This window comes from Rhodnius prolixus, unplaced genomic scaffold (assembly GCF_049639745.1).
Source record: "Rhodnius prolixus isolate KJV_2025 unplaced genomic scaffold, Rpr scaffold_9, whole genome shotgun sequence".
NCBI classification, from domain to species: Eukaryota; Metazoa; Arthropoda; class Insecta; order Hemiptera; family Reduviidae; genus Rhodnius; species Rhodnius prolixus.
In genome coordinates this window covers 28,801,921-28,827,554 of record NW_027411604.1, presented here as the reverse complement: position 1 = coordinate 28,827,554, position 25,634 = coordinate 28,801,921, and the positions used below count along the sequence as shown (strand labels likewise).

Here is a 25,634-nt window from a genome sequence, read left to right as displayed (position 1 = left end):
GAAGCAATACAGAATAGCAGCGGGAAATGAAATATTCATTCATAAACATTCTTAGACTTTTTTAAAGTTACTTACCCTTGAAATATATAGAATTGGTTCCTCTCCTAAATGAGCGGTTATTCCAACAATATTTCGAAGATTTTTAGTACGAATATTGTCAATTAGAACATTCCCAATATAACACATATATTTCATACAAACTAATATTATTTTAACATCTGGCGGTGCAACTTGGTCTATACATTTACCAATGATGGAGAAAACATATTGATTCACTTTAAGATCTTCGTACAGCGAGTTATATACCCTGAAAGAAAGAAATGCAACAACTGGAGTTTGAAATAAAGACTTTTCAATCGAATCTTAAATATGATCTATACATAATATATCATTAAGGCTCATCATATTTTTTTTTATGCAGAATAGTTAGGTTCAGAATGAAATTTTGATAAAGACAACGCTTTTTTTTCTAATTAAGAAGCTTACACTAATAAGCTCAGATCAATCTATTCTAATTAAGCATTAAGGATTTCCGACCACTATACCTCTAAACCCCAAGAAATGTTAGGAATTCGTTTTCTTCTAAATCTCTGGCATAATACGAGGGTCGTTTGAAAAGTCCGTGCAAAAATAAAAACTACTTAATTTTTTGGGGTAAACCTTTATTATTTTTCAACATAGTCTCCTTTTAGGCTTATACACTTCGTCCAACGCTGCTCTAGTTTGTTGATCCCTTCCGAATAATAGGATTTGTCCAAGTCTGAAAAATACCCATTCGTTTCTGCAATCACCTCCTCGTTTGAATAAAATCTTTTTCCCGCCAGCCATTTCTTCATATTGGGGAACAAATAGTAGTCCGAGGGAGCCAAGTCTGGAGAATAGGGGGGATGTGAAACGAGTTGGAACCCTATTTCCATTAATTTTGCGACCACAACTGCTGAGGTGTGAGCTGGTGCGTTGTCGTGATGGAAAAGAACTTTTTTGTGGGCTAATCGTGGGCGTTTTTCTTGCAGCTCGGTTTTCAAACGGTCCAATAACGATGAATAATATGCACCTGTAATAGTTTTACCCTTTTCCAGATAGTCGATGAGGATTATTCCTTGCGAATCCCAAAAGACAGTCGCCATAGTCTTCGCCTTTTTTGGCGCAGATTCCCCCTTGGTAACACATTGTTTAGATTGTTCTTTGGTCTCAGGAGTGTAGTGATGTATCCATGTTTCATCCACAGTGACGAAACGACGCTTAAAGTCCTGCGGATTCTTCTGGAACAGCTGCAAACCGTCCTTGCAACACTTCACACGATTTCGTTTTTGGTCAAGCATGAGCAATCGCGGCACCCATCTTGTGGATAGCTTTGTCATGTCCAAATGTTGATGCAAAATATTATGTACCCGTTCATTCGAGATGCCCACAGCACTAGCAATCTCACGCACCTTCACTCTTCTGTCATCCATCACCATATCAATGATTTCTGGAGTAGTAACCTCAACAGGGCGTCCAGAACGTTCAGCGTCACTTGTGCCCATATGGCCACTCCGAAAATTTTGAAACCACTTATAAACTGTTCTAATCGAAGGTGCAGAGTCACCATAATGTTTATCAAGCTTCTCTTTAGTCTCCTCAGGCGTTTTGCCTTTCATAAAGTAGTGTTTAATCAACACACGAAATTCTTTTTCGTCCATTTTTTGAAAATCACTCGACTTCCTCGATTCAAACGAATGCCAAATACAAAGAAATAGACCGATCTGGCTGAAACTTGGTGTGTGTTCTTCCAAGAGATGCTACTAACTAAACATAACCTCGATACGCGCCAGTGGTGCTATCTCTCTGAGTTTGCACGGGCTTTTCAAACGACCCTCGTAAAATATTTGTAAAGAAGCCATGTAAAAAGAGATTTGGAAGAACACAAGCCTTATTTTATGACAAAATAAAAAAAATAAATCCTTAATTCATTGTAATGAGGAACAGTCAAAGAGCATTTCCTCCTAGAAACTTCCACATAAAATATAAAACATGAACACATAAAGATAAAATTATTTAAATTAACTTTTTTGTTTACCACTGAGATATCAGGTCAGTATTAAGTATTAAACCCAGTAGTTCACAATTGCTTTTTTTAAAAATTAGTAGATTAATAGAGGTATGAGGAAAGCTAAATAGTGTGAGGTGGGAAAGAGTTAAGGAAATCCCAAAAGGAAAATCATTGTAAACTACGGCATAATGGGTATATGCCTGAATATTCTGCGAAAGCTAAAACAAGAAAGAAAAAAAACTTGACAATAAAGAAAACTGATACCTTCTAAAATTTCCTAATAAAATAACAATTTTACTATCTTGCAATGCTTCTTCCAATTTATCAACTACAATTACCGTAGGTTTTGGTTCTTTTTTCTCTTCAACCATGTTCAAATCTTCGCATAATTTTTCCAAAATTTCTCTCCTATTTGGATTTAAATCAAATAATTTTATCTTTATACCATCATTGCTATGTAATTGAGTCATTTTTAAAAGTTGATAAGATAGCAAACGTGTAGCACCTGGCATATTTCCAGCGCCGACTATTGCTACATAAGTGTATTGGGCGAATTCATTCAAGTTTTTATAATATTCGTTTTCTTTTTTGATATTCTGGAAGGCAAGAAATTAAAATATTAAATGCGATGGTAAAAAAAAAAAAATAAAATAAATCTTTTTGATGCAAGAAGAAAACAGTAACTAAAGACCTTTAGTGAAAAAGCTCAGATGTCAAGTAGTCAGCAAATATGGTAAATATACGAGGTGTGTTCAAAAAGTAACGGGAATTTTCGTTTTTTGAAAAAAATATTTATTTATTCATCTACATTAATATTGTCGCCTTCAAAGTAGTCCCCTTCGCATACAATACACTTGTGCCAGCGCTTTTTCCAATCCTCGAAACACTTCTGAAACTCGATCTTTGTGATAGCTTTCAGCTCTTTCAGCGATTCGCTTTTAATGTCATCTATGCTTGTAAAACGACGGCCTTTTAATGTTCTCTTTATTTTTGGAAATAGAAAAAAGTCACATGGAGCCATGTCTGGCGAATATGGAGGCTGGGGCATCGTTAAAGTTTTGTTTTTGGCCAAAAATTCACGAACAAGCAATGAAGTGTGAGCAGGTGCATTATCGTGGTGCAAAATCCATGAATTGTTTTGCCACAAATCCGGGCGTTTTTTTTCGGATTGCTTCACGCAAACGGCGTTGAACTTGTAGGTAGTACTCCTTATTGATTGTTTGACCTTGTGGCAAGAATTCATGATGCACTATGCCATTAAAATCGAAGAACACAGTGAGCATAACCTTCACATTCGACCGCACTTGTCGAGCCTTTTTCGGTCTTGGCGATCCAGAATGCCTCCACTGGGACGATTGAGCCTTAGTTTCGACATCATATCCGTAAACCCATGTTTCGTCACCTGTTATAACACGTTTCAGTAGATCCGCATCGTTGTCGACTTCATTGAGTGACTCTTGAGCAACTTCCATTCTCCGCTGTTTTTGTTCGAAATTCAACAATTTTGGAACAAATTTTGCTGCCACACGTTTCATACCCAAAACATCCGAAAAAATTTCATGGCATGAGCCAATTGATATGGCAACATCATCAGCGACTTCTCTGATTGTGATTCGGCGATCGTTCATAACCATTTCTTTCACTTTTTTCACGTTTTCATCGGTTGTTGATGTGCTTGGACGTCCAGGTCGTTCGTCATCTTCAACGTTTTCGCGGCCATCTTGGAAACGCTTATACCACTCGTAAATCCTTGTTTTACTCATAGCAGACTCACCATATGCCTTTATTAACATTTCACACACTTTATTACACTTTATTTCATTTTTTACGCAAAATTTAATACAAATTCTTTGATCCATTTTTTTTAACAAACAAAAATCGCCAAGCTCGAAAAACACGTCTAACCTTAACGGCTGCCACTTAAGAAGCAAACAATGAATATTACTGAAAATTTTATCGTACTTCAGGGGCATGTGTACCAACATAATAAAAAAAAAAAAATTTACAATCAGACTCTCCAAACCCGCGAAATTTAAAAATTCCCGTTACTTTTTGAACACACCTCGTATACTTAAGTAATATGTATATAATTATACTAGTTTAGAAATTCTGAGAACTGTGTTTCTCAGACCTTAAGATGACCTTTGACTTTCCCTTTACCAAAACCTTGAGAAAAATAAATTTTCAAAACTTGGGAATAATTTCACTCCCATCGGATGAATCAGTTACCAAAAAAGGATGCTTAGTATTCACTTACATTGCACACAATATAGATCAATGTATCAAATAAATCGTTGTTTTCAAAAGATGAAAAGAAAGAAATTTTTCAAAGGAATAAAATAAGACATATTCAAGAATAAAAATTGGTACTATACCTCCAAGAAGTTCCCAATATGTTTGGTAGCTTCACTTCTACTCGAAACTATATAGAGACCAAAATGTTCATAAATGAATTCGATTAATTGATCTAAATCTCCTATATATTGTTTCGGACCTCCATAAAAGCCTAATTCTCTTATTGCAAGTATTACTCCTCGATGATCCCAATCGTTTTCCTTGTTAGTTCTACTTACAAGTTTCTAATAAAATAAGTTTAGTTAAAAACAATGTTTTTAGGAATATGTAATTACTGGACTACTCGCCATGTAATACACAAAATGCCACTTCATGTAAGAAGACAAGTTTGTAACATTTTATTCTTTCAAATTGGTGTTTTCCTTTTTTTTTAATTTGTTTATTTATTTTGCAACTATAATAGATATAACAAGCAAAAGAGATGAGAGTAAGGAAATGGCGCAAATACACGGGCACGCCCATATATGCACTTACATACACCTGCGCGCACATGCATGTGCGCCAAGAGGCGTGAGTGGAGTGAACGACGACCATCCAGTGATGGAAGCCGTTAGTTCGCCAGATTGGCAAGCTTACACAGCAACCATCCTAGGAGGTCGGCGTTGTGTTGAGATGGTCGCGTGGCCACCGCCGTTTTAGTCTGCGCTGTGGATTTAAAGGAAGTGTTGTTGTAGACATGTTGTGGATCAGAGGGTTGTAATGACTGTGCAGATTTGAGTGGAGTTTTGTGTAGCGAGATTGTGCTATTTCAGAAACGAGAGGAATATTGAGATCAGAGTGTATAGTATGATTGGAGACGTAGAAGGGAGCGTTAACTATTTTTCTTAGAATTTTTGATTGTAAGGTCTGAAGTCGGTTGATGTTAGATTTTTTGGCGCTTCCGTAGAGCTGTATTCCGTACGTCCAGATTGGGGCAAGTAGAGCGGTATATAGTGTTCGTTTGTTCGTCAGGGTCAGTTTTGATCGTTTGTCGAGTAGTCTTTTCAACATTTTATATCTGAGATTGAGGTCAATTCGTTTGAGTCTCGTGTGTGGGTTCCATGTTAGTTTTCTTTTTATTTTACGAAACTGCTTGAAAGTTTTGTTTGATTAGGCAAAAATATAATGTTGAATGAATGCATGTTTAAAGTAAAATGTATTTGAAAAAAAAAATATCCTTGACTTTAAATCTTCAAACGTAATGGGACAAATATTCAATCAATGATTTAGACTTTTATAATTTTTTTAAACTTTGTCTTAACTTGCAAGCTTTTGCAAGAAAGTATTGCTTCCACCAAAAATTCAGCAGATTCTACAAATTGTTTTGTGGTCTGAGGAGTGGATAGCATAACTAAAAAAAAAAAGCCACTTCGACTTGTTTAAGTGACTTGGAAACATGCTCACAGTGATTCCAATATTCCGGATGAAGCCTCTTTTTGCAAATATGTCTACATGGCGAGGAAAAAAAAAATTAAATAAAATAAAATTGAGTCACGTTCTAACCCAATATTTCTTGTAGGTCATTGGATAAAGATGATATTGAAAGAACTTATGTTGTTTGCTAACACTAGTTAGCACCTCCATTGCTTGCACATATTCTGGCGATGATGAGTAGCAAAATATCACTAAATACATTATTCTTAAGAAATTGTTTTTAATTCAGCAATTATTAATTAGGAAGTTTTATTCTTTGAGAACATTTAATTCAGTCATGTGTTATTTCAAGTGTTGATTAATTTTTTTTTAAAATTTGATATATGTACCAAACAATAATTCACTACATTTTACTTTTGTTTAAAAAAAGATGCTGCAAATACTCACAGTATTTTCTCTTATCAATTCACATGAAGTAATTTTCTTGTAACTATTCTTTCAAAAAATTAGCGAAAAATCGCTTGCTTTTGGTCTCAAGATGGTAACAATTCAAAATTTAAAATTGTAAGAAGAAAGTTTTAGACTCCTGCATAGGTTTTTTTTCTGATTCAAAAAATTTCAAAACTAATTCCAAAAAATAAAGTGTTTACAGTTGGAATGGTCGCCATCCTTTCTTTTTGTAGAAATTAAGAGAGAAGAAAATTTATACACGACAGAACTGGACGTTAAAAAGCTTTATTGTTTTTGACAAGGTGGAAGTAGATCTGCCATTTCTTCAGGGTTCCACCCAAACAATCAATATCGTTTATAACTATGAATATATAGTTTTCGTGACCACAAATTGTTAAAACTTAGAATGGAAGATTTGCGAGGAATCGGTCAAATAAAACAACTCGTCTTTTTGCCAACGTTTCGAAAAATATATTGCCCTCTTCAGGGCCTGGATATTACATTTCTTTATAACCATCTTTATAACGATATTACATATCGTTTATAACCATCAGAGGTAGTTACTATGTGCAAATACTGGCGTTTGGCGTAACCACAAGTAAGTTTGGTTCATTACCACTTAATCCATTCATATACAACACACGTAGAACACTTTGAACAGATGCCTATGTTCCGTGCACAAACAATGAGACTTAAATAAATTAAATACTTAACCAGATCTAGGCGCCACGGTAGCCGAGTGGTTATAGGCAAGTCCTGCAAGGCTAATGTGTATTGTGGTAGTGGGTTTCGATTCTCGGACTCTGGGCATTGGATTTTATTTAATGTTTATTATGAGAATTTTATAGTAAAGTATTGTTTGATAATCGCCTCCGTCCAAGACTTTGGTAAAGTCTCAACGTAAAGCCAGTCTGAAAAAGTAGGCATTACTTTAATTTTCTCAAACAGATCTTTCACTATTCCTCTCCATTACACCTACCTGCGCATGAAAGTTTGAATAGAAAGCAAGAAAGGACGGACAGGTTGGCTAAGAAAGGATCCTTCTCTGCATGGCACCATCCGCAACGAATCTTTTTTGTTCGGATCGAACAAGCTCTGTACTTTTTTACAGCAGTTTATGAGAAAAAAAAAGATACAAATCGAGGGTTCAAAATATAAAAATAATCATCATTAATAATTATGTAAATCACAATTTCTAAAAACATATTTATTTATCAAAGAATGATAATTTAGCTTCCCCACAATAATTTTAACATTTACATAAACAAGGTAATGTAATAATATTCATTACAATAGTCATCAATCCAAACTATTTTTTAAATACAACTGACCATCAAAATTAAAAGACCATATTAAATAAATTAAACTAAAAAAAGTTGTATGCAAAGTATACTATTTTGTTGTCTCATGAAATTGACTTACAAATTACACTTTTTATATCACAAAATTTAATATTTCATGAAAAATATTAATTAGGTAAGTCTGGCTGATTATTGCTTGATACTGCAATTAAGAGCGTTCGTATTTTTTTTTTTTTTTTTTTTTTTAAATAACTGTATTACTTCTTTCTTAAAATGACTGATTTAAAAAAGGTCTTTTAATTTAAAAAACTTGGTGCCTAAATTTGTGATAAAATTGTACTTAAAGGAAGTTAAAAAGAATATTTAAACCACGAGAAGAGGTCTTAGAAAGAGCATAGATTATATTACAGAGAAATTGGACAGATTTATAAATAATTTGCGGTAAATTGTGATTTATGTGCCCCTTTTGAAATTAATTTTAAGGAATTAACAGTTCTGAGGAATTTCAAGATTTCATAAACTCCCATGTGCAGAGGCGTATTCTTAATTTTGATCCAAATGGGTTGAATTATGTACCTTACACGCTGTTTACTTAAGATATTTTAGCTCTTCTACTATGTTCAAAGTTCTTATAACTACATTTAGTAGAACATGGGTTGTATTTAATAGTGCAGGCTTTCTAATAATCTGTACAAAATTATAAATAGAAGCCTGAGGGTTAATTAATTGGTGAACGATGAATAAAAAATTTATCGTTCACATTTTGGACATTGTCATTTTTTTTTTTAATATGTAAGAAGTAAAATTTTGCGACTTAAATAGGAATGATTTCCTGAAGTGGGATTATCTTGTTTAATCCACTGTTTCTTTAGCGACTTGATTAAGACAAAATGACGGTACAATTTCAAATAAATGCCAATATATAATCAGTAACTTAAAATAAAGTATCAACTGTAATTGAATCACACAATTTAAAACTATATTTAGTCCAACATTATGCTCTAAGAATCCAAAAACGTTACCAAAAAAAAAAAATAAATAAATAAAATAAAGAAGAGTTCACCCCGAATTAATATATTAATTCCTTAAAAACATAAAATGAATGAAAGTACTGGTAATAATATTGAATGAACACATGCAACAGCAGCCACCGCTGCATTGTTCATGCAGTGTTTTTTAATAATAGTTTTCGATCATTGGACGGATAGGATAGGTTGCGACAACACATCTCCTGAGAAATTCAGTGGCGCTGAAAATGTAGACATTTTATAAATTATAGACTAAGTTCAAAGAATGTTTTTAATGCTAGGACGTATGGAGGAGCAATGTGAACATCGTGAAATGAACTGTTTGAAGGTAAAGTACATATACTAATTACATTAAAAAACTAATAAAATATAAACTAGACACAAAAGCATGAAATGCATGCTTTAGAGTAATTGATAATACGCCACTGCCCATGCGATAGAACAAAATCCGATTACAAATGTTTTTATTTTTTTAATTTGCGTTTTACTAAGAAAATGGAACATTTAACCGAAGAGAATATGGACAATGTAAAATCATGACAACATCAACTGTGAGTTGATTCTCTCTGAAGCTACATATGTATCAGTAACACGATTAATAGAATCGGTTTCTCGTTGGATGGGAATCATTAAATCAACGATAAGAGACAGGGCAGATATAAATAAGGATTTCTTTTTAAGAATTCTGTGCCCTTTCTTATATAAGCACAAATTTATAACATTAAATAAATTTTATGTAATTATCTCTACTTCCTCTTATTTAATAATAAATTGTTTAAAAAGAAAATCACACAATTTCAAAGATGACGTAGTCAAATAAGTGATTCTTTTTTGGCACATATGTTCAATGATTTTTCCCCGAACAATGTTTAAAAACTTTTTGCTTTGTTTTACAATTATTTTTACGATCGTTTTACGATAATTAATCAGCTTCCCAATTAAATAATAATAATAGAATGTTAAATTTAAATTGAAATAAGAAAATCAATAATACAAAAATAATATTAGTATCTAAGCAAACGTTATGAGAGAAATCTTTTGTTCATTAAGTACGAAATTTACATGTTTATTTATTTAACTTAGAAAATATTAAATTATCGTACAAAACTTAGAAACAGGACTATATTATAATCAGTAATATTAGGAATGTTTTATATTTTTAATATCACATGGTAAAACTTATAGACACATAGAAATATACACACAAATAAACACACATTAAAAAGCTTGATTAAACATTGGCGTAAATATATATATATATATATATATTTTATTTACAACAATAATATGGAAAATATAATCTAAATATAAATATTTTACAAGAATATTTTATATAATTTTTTTTTATCTAACTTAAGTAGGAAACGTCCCTGTTATTTAAAGATTTGTGTTTTTATGTTAAAACAAAAACAAAACCTACTGGAATGAATTAAAAGAGAAAGGTCAAATTCCTTTCATATTATTTTTACTTACGGCCCCCCCTATAATGGCTCTTCAAAATGCATTTTACATTGAGCAATAACATTAGAAGAGTAATTATTTGTTTTGTTTTAAAGGATGTTTCTAACTTTTTTTGACAAGATTTTGTTGAATGTTTTTTTGAGGCAAGAAACACAAAAAAGAAAGTCTACAAGTTTTTAGATATCGACCTAGTAAGTTCTTAAAATAATAAACTAGCATTAAATTAAGCACTCAGCTAGTAATAATGAAGAGAAAAAGAATTTTCTTTTTAAAAATTGATGAAGATAACTGGAATCAGAAGGAAAAATCTTAGCCAAATCGTGGAAGAATATTAAGAGTCCTGAAAACCGTTACCATTACTTGGAAATTAAATTTAGAACCAATATATTAATAACAACCTGTAGCGAAAATGGAAAAGTGGTTAAAATGGCGAACCAACCCATTGGAAGTGCAGTAACCTCCACCAACTCGCCAAAACGAAATACCAAATGTTCCATACCGCACTCTCTACTTGCTCTAATCCTCTCGTACTGACTCTCCGCCTCCCTAACAACTCTCTTCGACGACTGAATCGTCAATAGCCCCGAGACCTTCTTGAGGTCGGAAGAACATCAACGTCATAATCGACTTCTTGTAGAGAGTGCTATATCGCTGGGTAGTTTCTCTCCTCCTGCTATTCACGCACCAATTTATCTTATGGATTTTCTTATGAACATATTCTTATTTTTATATAAATTGTAAATTACTAAATGAATTATTAAAAAAAAAAAAAAAATACTTTACTTTCATTACTGATCGATATCAATAATTATTTCTCTTTTACTTAATATTATCGATTACAGGAATGAATGAATTTATTGGCTCGCCAAATTATTGACAATCATTGGCTAAAATTTAAAGTCAAATACTTACAAAAATAGAAAAGAAAGATGTAGAAGCGATGAAGAAGAAAAACTTTTGTAAACTAAAGTCTCAGAAAACATTCAAGAAATCTTGGCTTTATGTAAACTCTTCAAAAGATATATTTCTTATAAACATCATTTCTTCATTTATTCCTTCCAAGAAACATTCAAACTATATGTATACTGCATATAAATAATAACCCCATTATCATTATTTCTTTCGTTATATTATTTACATACATATGTAAATCAGATTTTTCAAAAAGTTATTATTTATAAAATATTTATTTTATACAAAATTCTTAATATACAGAACATAATTATATTCTTATTATATATTTTTATTTCTGATTATCACAAAACCAAATTAGAGAATTGATTTTTGTTTGAGAGTTCCATTAAATTCTGTAATTGAAAATATTTTCATTTTATTATTCAGTCGTTAAATAATAAATTTATTCTTTCTTTTTTTTATCATATTTAATTTTATGCATCGTCAGAAAATAAATATTCACTTTCAGATAAAAGAACTTCCAAATCGGACGGTACAGTGTGCATATTAGAGTCTAAATTTAGATCAGAATTTTCGCAAGCCGGAACTTTCACCTGATTCTTAGAAACTTTAACAGCGCATTCTGTTGTTTTATTATTTGCTTTTTCTGTTGATGGAAATCTCATTAAATCTGGCGGGCAGTTTTTATTTAATCTAATTTTATTTTCTTTCGCTAAAATTTGTTCATTTTTATGCTTTTTATTATCATTTCTTATACGTTCTGATTTTTTATTATTATTGTTATTATTATTTATTGTTTGTGATTTAGCTGATTTTCCTTCTAATTTACATTTTTCCGGTGACAATGGTAACTGTGTGTTTGCTTTACATTCAACAGATGTCATTCGAAGTAGATCAATGTTTTTGGTTTGTTGATGTGTGCATGACGAGGATTCTTGCTTATCTAAATCAGTTGACAGCCTTGCTTCGCACGTGTTCTGATACAAAGGCTCATTTTGATCAATAGAAACTAATCTTTCTACATTACAATGGGAACTGGGCGATACAACTGGCTGTGCTGGTTGTTGCAATTTATTTTCCTCGTTTACAGTTTTCTTTGAACATTCACCAACTACATCCAAGGTTTCATTATTTTTTTCAGTAGTATTTGCATCTTTTTTAATTTCCCTACTTTTTCTATTTTGATTGCGCCTTCTTTCTTGCATAACTACAGCTGTTCTCGGTCTAGTCCTAACTTTAGAATTAATTTCTTTTACAACACTTGTTGCTACTTGTGTTGGCTTTCTAAGTTTTACACTAAATTTAAATGGCGGTTTATACATTACTTGTAATTTTACTTGCTCCTTTGATTCAACATGACGTCTTGGTTTTGGTAAAACTTTTGTCGGACTTCTTTGTGATTCTGTTGGTAAAAATCCAGCCGGCGATGATTTCGATTTTCTAACCATTGTCCTATCTATATGTGAATTCAATAACCAATTTCTAACTTTACCTAAAGGATCATCCTCAGGTGTTTTCGTTGCGGCGTTCTCCTGAGCCGCGCTGTAATCGATCACCTCGTTCTTATTAGTTTTCTTTTTTTGAGATGATACTTTTTTAACCACTTTACGTGGCGATATTTCTTCAGCGGATACTCTTTTACTTTTTTTAGCATCTTTCGCTCGTCTCCTAGTTTCTCGTACTCTCCTCTTTAACGGTACTTTACTTCTAACGGCTGGATGTACAACAACATTGGCACCATCACCTTCAGGCAATCGTACTGTTTCAGTTGTCGAACTATGAATTATAGTGATTCCTTTTAACTTCAAGTCGGTTGTCTTACCCAGAAGCCTTGTGCTTAGAACCTGCAAAATACAAATACATTTTTTATTCAATTATTTCCACGCTGTTACTCTATAAATCATTTTAGAGTAAATTAAATGACTAGAGCCCTACAATCATTTGAGTAAAAGCCAGATTGCATCAGTGAGTCAGGTTCAAGTCCTGCTAGAAATCAGTAACACTTGCGCATTTTTACGTTCACAGGTAGAATTATTTTTTGTCACTCAGTGCATTTAACCTCATTTTACCTAACCAACTATATTAGAAATTAAATATTAATTGCCTTCTCAAGACAAATAAACAAAAGTCTACCAATTAGTGATTTCGCTGATAGTAGAACATTATATAAAAAGGGCGATTCATTAATTTTAGCCAATTGCTGTGGGTTACCACTTCTGCATAAATTCTGCCTACGATATATTTAGGTTTTCATGGGCAGTATTTAATGAATCCCTCAATTATTATCAACATAATTTTTGTGGGCATAAGATTGTTAGATCAGTCGTTTAGATACAATGGAATTTAAGGTACTAAGGAACTAGTTATTGACAAGTGTCGAAGAACATTATTATGCTCAATAAATATTTTCTTAGTTCAACCAATGGAAGAGAAAAAGTTATGAAAACAAGTGTTCAACTTTCTTTGATAAAAAGATAACCATGTAGGGTGGATTTTCAAAAAAAGAGCGTTGGCACTAATTGGATTGATTAAAGTTGCAAGAAGGAAATTGGTCCACACTGATGAAAATATTAAATAAATCTTGAAAAGTATAAAAACATGATTTCTCTTTACATTCTGGAGATTTTGCAACTAAGGCAAATTCTTTTTCCAACTTAATTAAGGAACGAGATTAATAATTAAGAACAATAAAAATGAAAATATACTCACTAAAATAAGAATGACACTTGCTACGATCAACATGGCATAGTACCATCTATCCATGACCCAACGCTTAAACGATGCTATACTTTGTTCGGACAATAGTAGTTTGCGAAGTGTGGCCAGTGGTCCAGACGGATCAACCTAAACAAATAAGAAATTAATCGTTGGAAAATGTAGTACTATCTAAAAAGAAATGCATTATATTTTGTTTTAGTAAATCCAGAGGTAGTGGCTTGGCTTCAATATTTTATTATCCAAATGCAGCCACTATGTTTTGCCATTATCTGATCTCGTTGAGTTGACAACAGCAGGAGAAAATAATTAGTTACTGTAGAACTTGCTCAGCCGGCAACCTGGTCTGGTAACCAGACAGTATACGTACAACCAGCAGAGATAGTTGGTGTATGCAAGTATTTGGGTTCAGCAAACCCAGAAAAGTAAACTCTCGCTTTACGCAACCTTAGGAAGGGACACAGAGAGAAATCAGCCAATGTTGACATCCTCGGGCATTTTAGTGATCGGAATTGTCTAGAATAGGAGAATACGAGGCGAACAAGGTCGTTTTAGAGATCGTGGTTGATTATCAGGATGGATTATAGAGAAAAAGTTCTAGCTGTCGAATTGGGATGGCAGGACAGGCTTCTGTGGAAATTGAGCAAGCCGTGATTGGATAGATCCAGTGACAAAGGTAATATTTGGATCTTTGTGAAGCGTGAGGTTAGAAGATATAACAGGAAGCATTACCAATAGGGCGAAGGGCTTTTGATTGGAAGGATTGAATACAAGAGATATTAGAGGGTTTAATTGATCCCTGCAGCTCTGAGCCGTAAGTCCAGATGGGTTTAAGTAAAGGGTTACTTTGTTTGGTGTGCTTAGATTAGATTTAGGTCCGATCTTGCGTCTTAGTTGTCCTGTACCTTTCGTTTAGCTGCTGTCTTTTGAGTCGTGTAAGGGTTCCATGTTAGTCTAATGTCCAAGATGAAACCCAGGTTTTTTAGATATTTATTTGTTTTATTGCTTATAAGAAATATATTTACATTTCTATAGCAAGAGTTTAGCCTCTGCTAGTTATAACAATAAAAAGAAATAGCAACTTCTACTAAAAAGATAAATACAAACTAAAAGTATGAAATACAAAATTAAAATCACCCCTTGTTACAATTATTTCTTAAAAAAAACAAAGAAAAATAATGAAAACGGTATATTTACAAAAATTAACTCAAGTTTGATTCGGCGGCGGAATTTCTTTATAGCTGTTGAATATAAGTTTTACAAATCTGTACCTCTCATCTAGAGCACCAGAAATGAAATAAAATAAACTGTTCAATTTGTCTTTGCTGTCGATATCGAGTAAATTAGTGTAAACGTCAGTGTTATTGGAGCTTATGTACCTATTTAATAATCTTTTTCTAAGTGAATTTAGAAAGGACATTCCAGGATGAAGTGAATAATATTGTCTCCTTTTCTTTCAGCACAAGTAAAACAAACCCTTTCATGGACAAATACATGGTTTATTCCTTTGTGAAAAATCTTAGGATACTTAGTACTGGCTACCCTAATCTGAGCTATCAGTCTGATTTTTGAAATATTACACTTGAGCTTAACATATGACTTGCCATTGGCCAAAGGACATATTAATCTATAATTGGTATTAAATGTAGAATTGAGTACCTCACTAATTTCTTTAGATAAACAGTTATTATAAAATTTAGAGTTGAGATTTTTCAGGTTACAAAATAGAAATTCAGCACTCTGTAGCTCCCAGACATCCTCTGCCCCTATAGAGTAAAGCATATCTTTAATGAAAACCACCCAGTTATAAGGGATGCCTGGATTATCCGACAAGCTCATAATTCTCCTGTAACATATCTTCAAAAGTGAACTGTTATCTATCTGTAAAAGCTTCAGCCAAAATTTTATAGTTTTGTTAAAGATCTTAGTTTTAATTTGCGGGCATTCGGCTTCAAGGCGAACATAACTGTTGGGTGTATTGCGCGGTAAATGTAGCAATAATTTTAAAAATTTAGGTTTTTTAGATAAGGTTTGTCATGGTAACAGATTAGGGATGAGACCCTGGAATCGAACCCAATCTTCTTCACTAATCTCTCAACTCTGGCTCATCTTACAATCTTGTTTGCTTTATTTATTTTTAAGTTCTAAATAAAATTAAAATACTACCAGCTTAACGCTTTAAAGTAAAATCAGTTTACGATCCTTTAAATTTAGTGTCCTATAGTATTTTTATTTTTCTGTTAAAAATCTTTCGCTGTTTCATCCTAATCCTTCTCAGGAGATAAGTACGAGCTGCAAAAAAAAAAGTACCTATGGCATAAGAACCCAAAGCTTGTAAAAGATGACAGCCAAAAACAGATTTATAAATTTAAACGGACAATTCACGTGTTAAAACCCATGAACATGAAAGCGGTAAAAAAAGATTATGTTTTTTTTTTAAAGAAGAAGGACTGAGAGAATTTGCAGATTATATTGGAAGAGTTTGCTACGGACTGTCTCATATCACTACTTCAATAACTGAACAAAAAAGAATTCTACGAGAATTTTATTTTATTTAAGTTTACTTTTACCCGTAAACTTTATTCTATCACTACTAGGTTTAGCATCATGTAATTGAAAGTTACTTTTTATTTTATATATGTTTGTTTTTTGTCTGATTACAGCCATATAAATAAACTGAATAATTTACTATTTACTTTTATTTATCTGCTTTTATATTTTCTTTACACGGTACCATCCTTCTCCAACATGTTTATATACAATTTTCTTCATGAATATTAAAAAGTGTCCATAAAAAAAGAATTAAACGTACAAACAAATCAGACTAATGCAAATAACGATGAAGAATGCGCATAAATTTCCAGCGACCTGAAAATAATCTGCAACACTAATTCAATTCCATCTTCCCCAATTTTTGTGCAAAATTCTTGAGTAATTTATTTTATTATCTCTTAAGAGTTCAATACTGAGGTTTTCCACTGCCAAATATTTCTTTTAATTTCAGCTTCCCTTTTGATCTATACCGGATATCCTCTTCTCTCAGTCCATAACTTTAGAGGCTTTCTTGGACGCCACCTTTCCTTGGTTCTACCCTTTCTTCTCGTTTCTTCGGCTTCCCTGTCTAGCATTTCCCCTTAACCATTCTTCCATCTTTCATACTTTTTGTACGGCCGTACCATCAAAGTATCTTCTCAAAGCATCTCTATTTTCTGTTGCAAACATTTTTTTTTTTCTTATTCTCTCTAGCCTTTATATTCGTGCTGCCCATCTCTAATAAATCCATCTCGGTGGCTATAAATATTTTTTTCCTGAAAGCCTTCTTGTAGCTCCGTAGTCTCAGAAGCATATAGTAGTGTACACGTAGGAGTATATGTCGACAATAAGCGGAGAAGACGTTATTATAGAAGACTTAAAAATCCTAATTATTGAAAAATCCAAATACTTAGCTCTGCTATCAGTAAGGATGTTTCAAGTAAGAGTGACGTGATGCAAGGAAGTGACATAAATATAAATTATCAAATTTTTTTACCGGTTTCATTTCAATTTGAATTAAATTAAAAATTTCTTTTTTTAAAATTGAGCAGATCAAGGTTTGCGAACATTGGCGACCAAAGACTTTTGTAGAGCACTGCTGGACTCTGGACAGTGTTCTTCCGTTACCGACAAAGCTATAAGAGGTTTCTAAGAGAGAAAATTTAAAGGCTGGCGTCTGGACTCGAAGCTGGAATCTCCACCGAAATCAAGAGCATTTACCACTTAGGCTAACTTCTTTCCTTGCCAAAATTTCAATTTCAAAATTGTTTTGGAAAGAACATACATTCATTTTTTTTTACCTCCAGACTCTTCATTACGATTTCTTATTATTACTTAATCTAATATATACTCGTATAAATATAATTACCTCTCTACATTTTTGGAAAACATCGCAGTAACCATTGTAATCATTGCAAGGTGTTCCAGGCTTGGAGAACATGTCTGGTATGTCATATGGCAGGCTATTCCATGCAAATGATGATCTGAAATAATCATATTATCAATGTATTTGGATTATGAAAATAAATTTCAGTTTAAGAACACTATTTTAACTACACTATCTGCAGTAAAGTGCACCATGTTCACTTACTTGCACGGATTATTTTCTCCTGGTAATTTACAGCATAATTCACAAGCTTTCGTTGGTGGATCTTGAGGTCCCGGTAAACATTGACATGATTCTAATCCATATGCTAAACATATTGACCCTGTGCATTCCTACAAAAAGACAGATTTTGATTCAGTTGTCAATAAATGAAGGAACAGATCTGCATTGTAGTTCAAAGTATAATGCATTTTCATTAATCACTTCCACCCATCTTCATACCAATTTAATTCAATTCTTCTTTTGTATCACGAAGATTCTTTCTTCTCATGACCAAAAATATCACGAGCTTCAAACAGGTACTAATTGATCAAAAAAGATTAATAAAGGACACACTGAAAGCGTTTTCAGGCCCCCATTAAGTCTTAATAAATTTTTTTACTAAAACTGTGTTACTTACTCCCATAAAACATACAAATTCATCATTGCAAACAGTTTTATTTGGTTTATTTATGGACGGAGGGCAATGAGGTCCTCTGCCATCACAATAACTTGAATCTCTGCAGCCATTATCATCGCGACATTTGTCACCAAATTTGAGTTTACATTCTGGAGTGCAACAAGGACCCTGTAAGTGAAAGAAAAAAGTTAAGTTGAAGATAATTTGTGGCGAGATAGATGTCAGTAAGGTATTAGACAGACATTGTTGCCGTTTTACAAGATCTGTGGCCTTGAAAATGCACAAACCAGCTGCACGCAGCCATTGACAGTAAAGGTCATATAAGGAGAATTTAAATTTAAGGACAAATAAAAATGGGATTACCCACCTGAGACGGACTGCACATGCTGTGTGGAGTGAGATGACAGGGTGGCTGATCAGGCGGTGGGTGTCTTCTTTGCGGATAACAACAGTCCTCCTTGCAATCTTCTTCCCAACCGCAATCGCACTGTTCACCACTCTCTACAACGCCATTTCCACAGATAGCAGCTTGTGGTTCTATCATACAGATAAACTATCATTAATGAACAAGATATCACAAGATTTGGAGTCATCAAGACAAAACAGGGTTACACTTCACTATTAAGGCTCTCAAATGCAAAAAACAAAATAAGAATAAAATAAATTATAGTCTCATAATAGTGTACAAACTAAAAATAACAGGTTTAGAAATAAACTATTGAAAAAACTATTATTTGCAAATGATTTTGGTAAAGGAAAACAAAACTTCATTCTCAATAACGTAACATAAAGCTGAATAACAAATATAAACAATAGTAATGTGACAATAAAATACCTTAATAAAACTATTTTTATAAAGGAAATTAAGCACAAATAGAAATAAATATGATTATTTTTTAGAGTCCCCAGGTTTTATTCTAACGTACATCGCAAACCTCTTGATAATTTTTGTAAATTTTAGATAGATAATGTAGCAAGTGTATTTAAATGCTTCTAACTTACTTTAAATAATTAAGAATTTCTTTCATTTATTTTGAACAACTCCAAACCTAAAAAAGTAACACCTACATTCTTCTATGAATTTTGAACAAAATTTCATCTTCTTTAGTTTTGGAAATAATTTTTCTATTTTGGAAGTCTTTAGAATAATTCTAGTTTCGAACTATCAAAGTTTCTTAAAGTGTGACCTTAGTAAAATTATAACTACTTTTGTTTTTGCTTGAAATCATAGTGTTTGATACTGATTTTTGGTAATATTTCAATAAGTTAGCTAAAATAAAATAAATAGCATTCCTTGCAATAAATATTAGCCCGAATATTAAATATTAATTAAAATTAAAGCTGGATACTGATTTATGGCCGTTAATTGCAACCAATGAAGTCTTCTAAGTTTTAACTTTGTTCAAACTTTTAATAAAGTTCTTTGGTCCATTTTGGTTTCCTATCGTTAGAGGCTAATTAATGCTGTCGTATAATTTCCCAATTTTCTTTGAAGGAAATTCCTCAGCTGGTCGGTCCTTATTCAACATTAGTTTTTTTTTTTATAAATTTGATCGTTCCATACCTGCGTCAAGAAACTTTTAAGTGGTTATACTAAAATAAGTTTGTTGGCTAGCCTTAGTGGGTCCATTTATATGTGTAACGCTTGTGTTGATGTTATTTGTTATTTATGTACAGGGCTTGACTTTCAATCAAGACAAAAAGGGTCTCTTCATTCCTTGGATAGTACTACCAACAACGTTATGACTTGGAAGCATAGAATGTGAATGATGCAATAGATTTTATAAGTTGGATTAGCTCATTGAATATTCCACTTTTTCTAGTATGAATTATTCCAATAAAACCAAATAATAACCTAACAACTCACCAGTAAAGCAGCCTTTTGGACTTCTCGCTTTAGAATTCAAAACCGGATTGATGCTGTTCAAACTACAAGGTGAAAATTTATTATTATTTTTCTTATCTCCTGATGTAGCTCTGGCAAACATGATGAAATTTCCATCTTCCCCACCGGGTGTACAAAGTTCTGGATCATGCTGCAAGAATAAATCCATAATGATTATTTTTAAGGTTTACATAATATATTGTATAAAAGTAAGAAAATAAAAAAGACTGTAATATAAGGATAATTGTACCGGTGAGCCAAAATTATGGCCAATTTCATGAGCAAGCGTAACATGAGATACAGCTGGCGGGACGTGTTTCCCATAATTCAACAGTGTTACTATGCCAGTATTCAAGCTTTTCATGCTGCCTCTGTAATGCTGAAACATTATATATCCACACAACGTATTAGTCTAGTCTGAACATATATCTTCCATCAATTCTAAAAGTACATCAAAACATGATAATGAGAGAATGGATTGCTTATTTGCAAATTGAGGGGGGGCGTAAGATAATTCTAAGAGGGGGATATAGAAGTAGAATCTCCTCTCTAAATGTAATGTATCCCAATAATGTACTATAAAAAATGTTATAATAATGTAATGTAAAAATGAACATGGCAGTCGATGCAGATATACATAAATATATACAGGGTGTCCCAAGCTATATGGATAACGACTTTTTCTCGGAAACTAAAAGAAAAAAACTAAAAAAAAGTGTCCCCTTAATTTTTTTGTTAGAAATCCAAATTTACTTTGTAAATTTTTTTCGTTGCTTCCAGAAGCGAGATACAGGCACCAACTTCATTTTTTCAAATGGGGAGGTGGGGTTTTTATTTCAGAAATAGATTCCTCTATTTTTTTTTAAGAAAAATTTACTTAAACGGTTTTTTACTGTGAGCGATATTTTACAAGTTATGAATGAAAAGATGATTGTTATAAAATTTTCAAAATGGTAATATTATAACGGTTTTTTGATTGAATAAAAAAAAAGTACTATTTTATTATAAATTTTACTCCTCATTAATATTACAGATCATGCTCGAAATGGCCTCAACCATTACAGATGCATAGACATGCTCTTTCCTGCCTATGGGGGAAAAATTAGTAAAAACAATTTAAATAGTATTTTTCCTAGAAATAATTACCAAAAACGATTGGCTAATCTCATTGGCGAACGGGATGTGTGTAGTAGGCGGAGTTTAGCTAATGACGTAGTGACACCGTAAGCCAATAAAAGCACAGTTATCCAGTACATAAAATGGTGCTCTTTCACTTTCATTCAATGATCTAGATTTTACTTTCTTTTACTTCAGGCAAATATTTCATTAACTTTGTTGTTTCTGCATTACATTAGAAGTACGAAACCGTAAATATAATGTTCAAAACATGTTTATTTTGGACATTTTTGCAATATCAATTTTTATTGAATTATTCGATAATTTATCAAATACCTATGGTGGAAAAATTAGTAAAAAAAATCTAAATGGTATTTTTTCTAGAAATAATTACCAAAAACGATTGGCTAATCTCATTGGCGAACGGGATGTGTGTAGTAGGTGGAGCGTAGCTGATAACGTAGTGACACCGTAAGCCACTCCTTCACCAATAAAAGCAAAGTTATCCAGTACGTAAAATGGTGCTCTTTCACTTTCATTCAATGATCTAGATTTTACTTCCTTTTACTTCAGGCAAATATTTCATTAACTTTGTTGTTTCTGCATTACATTAGAAGTATGAAACCGTAAATATAATGTTCAAAACATGTTTATTTTGGACATTTTTGCAATATCAATTTTTATTGAATTATTCGATAATTTATCAAATACCTATCGTGGAAAAATTAGTAAAAAAAATCTAAATGTTATTTTTTCTAGAAATAATTACCAAAAACGATTGGCTAATCTCATTGGCGAACGGGATGTGTGTAGTAGGTGGAGTGTAGCTGATGACGTAGTGACACCGTAAGCCACTCCTTCACCAATAAAAGCAAAGTTATCCAGTACGTAAAATGGTGCTCTTTCACTTTCATTCAATGATCTAGATTTTACTTCCTTTTACTTCAGGCAAATATTTCATTAACTTTGTTGTTTCTGCATTACATTAGAAGTATGAAACCGTAAATATAATGTTCAAAACATGTTTATTTTGGACATTTTTGCAATATCAATTTTTATTGAATTATTCGATAATTTATCAAATACCTATCGTGGAAAAATTAGTAAAAAAAATCTAAATGTTATTTTTTCTAGAAATAATTACCAAAAACGATTGGCTAATCTCATTGGCGAACGGGATGTGTGTAGTAGGTGGAGTGTAGCTGATGACGTAGTGACACCGTAAGCCACTCCTTCACCAATAAAAGCAAAGTTATCCAGTACGTAAAATGGTGCTCTTTCACTTTCATTCAATGATCTAGATTTTACTTCCTTTTACTTCAGGCAAATATTTCATTAACTTTGTTGTTTCTGCATTACATTAGAAGTATGAAACCGTAAATATAATGTTCAAAACATGTTTATTTTGGACATTTTTGAAATATCAATTTTTATTGCATTATTCGATAATTTATCAAATACCTATGGTGGAAAAATTAGTAAAAAAAATCTAAATGGTATTTTTTCTAGAAATAATTACCAAAAACGATTGGCTAATCTCATTGGCGAACGGGATGTGGGTAGTAGGTGGAGCGTAGCTGATGACGTAGTGACACCGTAAGCCACTCCTTCACCAATAAAAGCAAAGTTATCCAGTACGTAAAATGGTGCTCTTTCACTTTCATTCAATGATCTAGATTTTACTTCCTTTTACTTCAGGCAAATATTTCATTAACTTTGTTGTTTCTGCATTACATTAGAAGTATGAAACCGTAAATATAATGTTCAAAACATGTTTATTTTGGACATTTTTGCAATATCAATTTTTATTGCATTATTCGATAATTTATCAAATACCTATGGTGGAAAAATTAGTAAAAAAAATCTAAATGGTATTTTTTCTAGAAATATTTACCAAAAACGATTGGCTAATCTCATTGGCGAACGGGATGTGTGTAGTAGGTGGAGCGTAGCTGATGACGTAGTGACACCGTAAGCCACTCCTTCACCAATAAAAGCAAAGTTATCCAGTACGTAAAATGGTGCTCTTTCACTTTCATTCAATGATCTAGATTTTACTTCCTTTTACTTCAGGCAAATATTTCATTAACTTTGTTGTTTCTGCATTACATTAGAAGTATGAAACCGTAAATATAATGTTCAAAACATGTTTATTTTGGACATTTTTGCAATATCAATTTTAATTGCATTATTCGATAATTTATCAAATACCTATGGTGGAAAAATTAGTAAAAAAAATCTAAATGTTATTTTTTCTAGAAATAATTACCAAAAACGATTGGCTAATCTCATTGGCGAACGGGATGTGTGTAGTAGGTGGAGTGTAGCTGATGACGTAGTGACACCGTAAGCCACTCCTTCACCAATAAAAGCAAAGTTATCCAGTACGTAAAATGGTGCTCTTTCACTTTCATTCAATGATCTAGATTTTACTTCCTTTTACTTCAGGCAAATATTTCATTAACTTTGTTGTTTCTGCATTACATTAGAAGTATGAAACCGTAAATATAATGTTCAAAACATGTTTATTTTGGACATTTTTGCAATATCAATTTTTATTGAATTATTCGATAATTTATCAAATACCTATCGTGGAAAAATTAGTAAAAAAAATCTAAATGTTATTTTTTCTAGAAATAATTACCAAAAACGATTGGCTAATCTCATTGGCGAACGGGATGTGTGTAGTAGGTGGAGTGTAGCTGATGACGTAGTGACACCGTAAGCCACTCCTTCACCAATAAAAGCAAAGTTACCCAGTACGTAAAATGGTGCTCTTTCACTTTCATTCAATGATCTAGATTTTACTTCCTTTTACTTCAGGCAAATATTTCATTAACTTTGTTGTTTCTGCATTACATTAGAAGTATGAAACCGTAAATATAATGTTCAAAACATGTTTATTTTGGACATTTTTGCAATATCAATTTTTATTGAATTATTCGATAATTTATCAAATACCTATGGTGGAAAAATTAGTAAAAAAAATCTAAATGGTATTTTTTCTAGAAATAATTACCAAAAACGATTGGCTAATCTCATTGGCGAACGGGATGTGTGTAGTAGGTGGAGTGTAGCTGATGACGTAGTGACACCGTAAGCCACTCCTTCACCAATAAAAGCAAAGTTATCCAGTACGTAAAATGGTGCTCTTTCACTTTCATTCAATGATCTAGATTTTACTTCCTTTTACTTCAGGCAAATATTTCATTAACTTTGTTGTTTCTGCATTACATTAGAAGTATGAAACCGTAAATATAATGTTCAAAACATGTTTATTTTGGACATTTTTGCGATATCAATTTTTATTGAATTATTCGATAATTTATCAAATACCTATCTTGGAAAAATTAGTAAAAAAAATCTAAATGTTATTTTTTCTAGAAATAATTACCAAAAACGATTGGCTAATCTCATTGGCGAACGGGATGTGGGTAGTAGGTGGAGCGTAGCTGATGACGTAGTGACACCGTAAGCCACTCCTTCACCAATAAAAGCAAAGTTATCCAGTACGTAAAATGGTGCTCTTTCACTTTCATTCAATGATCTAGATTTTACTTCCTTTTACCTCAGGCAAGTATTTCATTAACTTTGTTGTTTCTGCATTACATTAGAAGTATGAAACCGTAAATATAATGTTCAAAACATGTTTATTTTGGACATTTTTGCAATATCAATTTTTATTCCATTATTCGATAATTTATCAAATACCTATGGTGGAAAAATTAGTAAAAAAAATCTAAATGGTATTTTTTCTAGAAATAATTACCAAAAACGATTGGCTAATCTCATTGGCGAACGAAATGTTTGTAGTAGGTGGAGTGTAGCTGATGACGTAGTGACACCGTAAGCACTCCTTCACCAATAAAAGCAAAGTTATCCAGTACGTAAAATGGTGCTCTTTCACTTTCATTCAATGATCTAGATTTTACTTCCTTTTACTTCAGGCAAATATTTCATTAACTTTGTTGTTTCTGCATTACATTAGAAGTATGAAACCGTAAATATAATGTTCAAAACATGTTTATTTTGGACATTTTTGCAGTATCAATTTTTATTGAATTATTCGATAATTTATCAAATACCTATCGTGGAAAAATTAGTAAAAAAAATCTAAATGGTATTTTTTCTAGAAATAATTACCAAAAACGATTGGCTAATCTCATTGGCGAACGGGATGTGTGTAGTAGGTGGAGTGTAGCTGATGACGTAGTGACACCGTAAGCACTCCTTCACCAATAAAAGCAAAGTTATCCAGTACGTAAAATGGTGCTCTTTCACTTTCATTCAATGATCTAGATTTTACTTCCTTTTACTTCAGGCAAATATTTCATTAACTTTGTTGTTTCTGCATTACATTAGAAGTATGAAACCGTAAATATAATGTTCAAAACATGTTTATTTTGGACATTTTTGCAGTATCAATTTTTATTGAATTATTCGATAATTTATCAAATACCTATCGTGGAAAAATTAGTAAAAAAA

At 32.3% G+C, this 25,634-nt stretch overlaps 2 protein-coding genes across 5 annotated transcripts in view; both read right to left on the bottom strand.

Annotated features, from left to right (window-relative positions):
* Positions 1 to 11,027, bottom strand: part of LOC141454654 (uncharacterized) — a 30,882-nt gene extending 19,855 nt beyond the window's left edge. Inside the window, exons 1-4 of one of the 4 annotated variants that reach the window (XM_074129119.1) lie at positions 10,893 to 11,027; positions 2,538 to 2,628; positions 2,297 to 2,440; positions 76 to 307 (exon numbers count right to left, since the gene is read on the bottom strand). In XM_074129119.1, coding sequence (XP_073985220.1) covers positions 76 to 307; positions 2,297 to 2,403 — 339 coding nt within the window. In that variant the 5' untranslated portion in view covers positions 2,404 to 2,440; positions 2,538 to 2,628; positions 10,893 to 11,027. Of the gene's footprint in view, positions 1 to 75; positions 308 to 2,296; positions 2,629 to 4,407; positions 4,612 to 5,869; positions 7,229 to 10,892 lie in introns of those variants that run through there. The other 3 variants (XM_074129117.1, XM_074129120.1, XM_074129118.1) reach the window with 3 other exon arrangements.
* Positions 7,361 to 25,634, bottom strand: part of Kul (Kuzbanian-like) — a 460,233-nt gene continuing 441,959 nt past the window's right edge. The window contains exons 7-14 of the mRNA XM_074129116.1: positions 20,284 to 20,412; positions 20,016 to 20,184; positions 18,516 to 18,685; positions 18,149 to 18,316; positions 17,734 to 17,861; positions 17,512 to 17,626; positions 13,605 to 13,739; positions 7,361 to 12,739 (exon numbers count right to left, since the gene is read on the bottom strand). Coding sequence (XP_073985217.1) covers positions 11,369 to 12,739; positions 13,605 to 13,739; positions 17,512 to 17,626; positions 17,734 to 17,861; positions 18,149 to 18,316; positions 18,516 to 18,685; positions 20,016 to 20,184; positions 20,284 to 20,412 — 2,385 coding nt within the window. The 3' untranslated portion in view covers positions 7,361 to 11,368. The remainder of the gene's footprint in view (positions 12,740 to 13,604; positions 13,740 to 17,511; positions 17,627 to 17,733; positions 17,862 to 18,148; positions 18,317 to 18,515; positions 18,686 to 20,015; positions 20,185 to 20,283; positions 20,413 to 25,634) is intronic.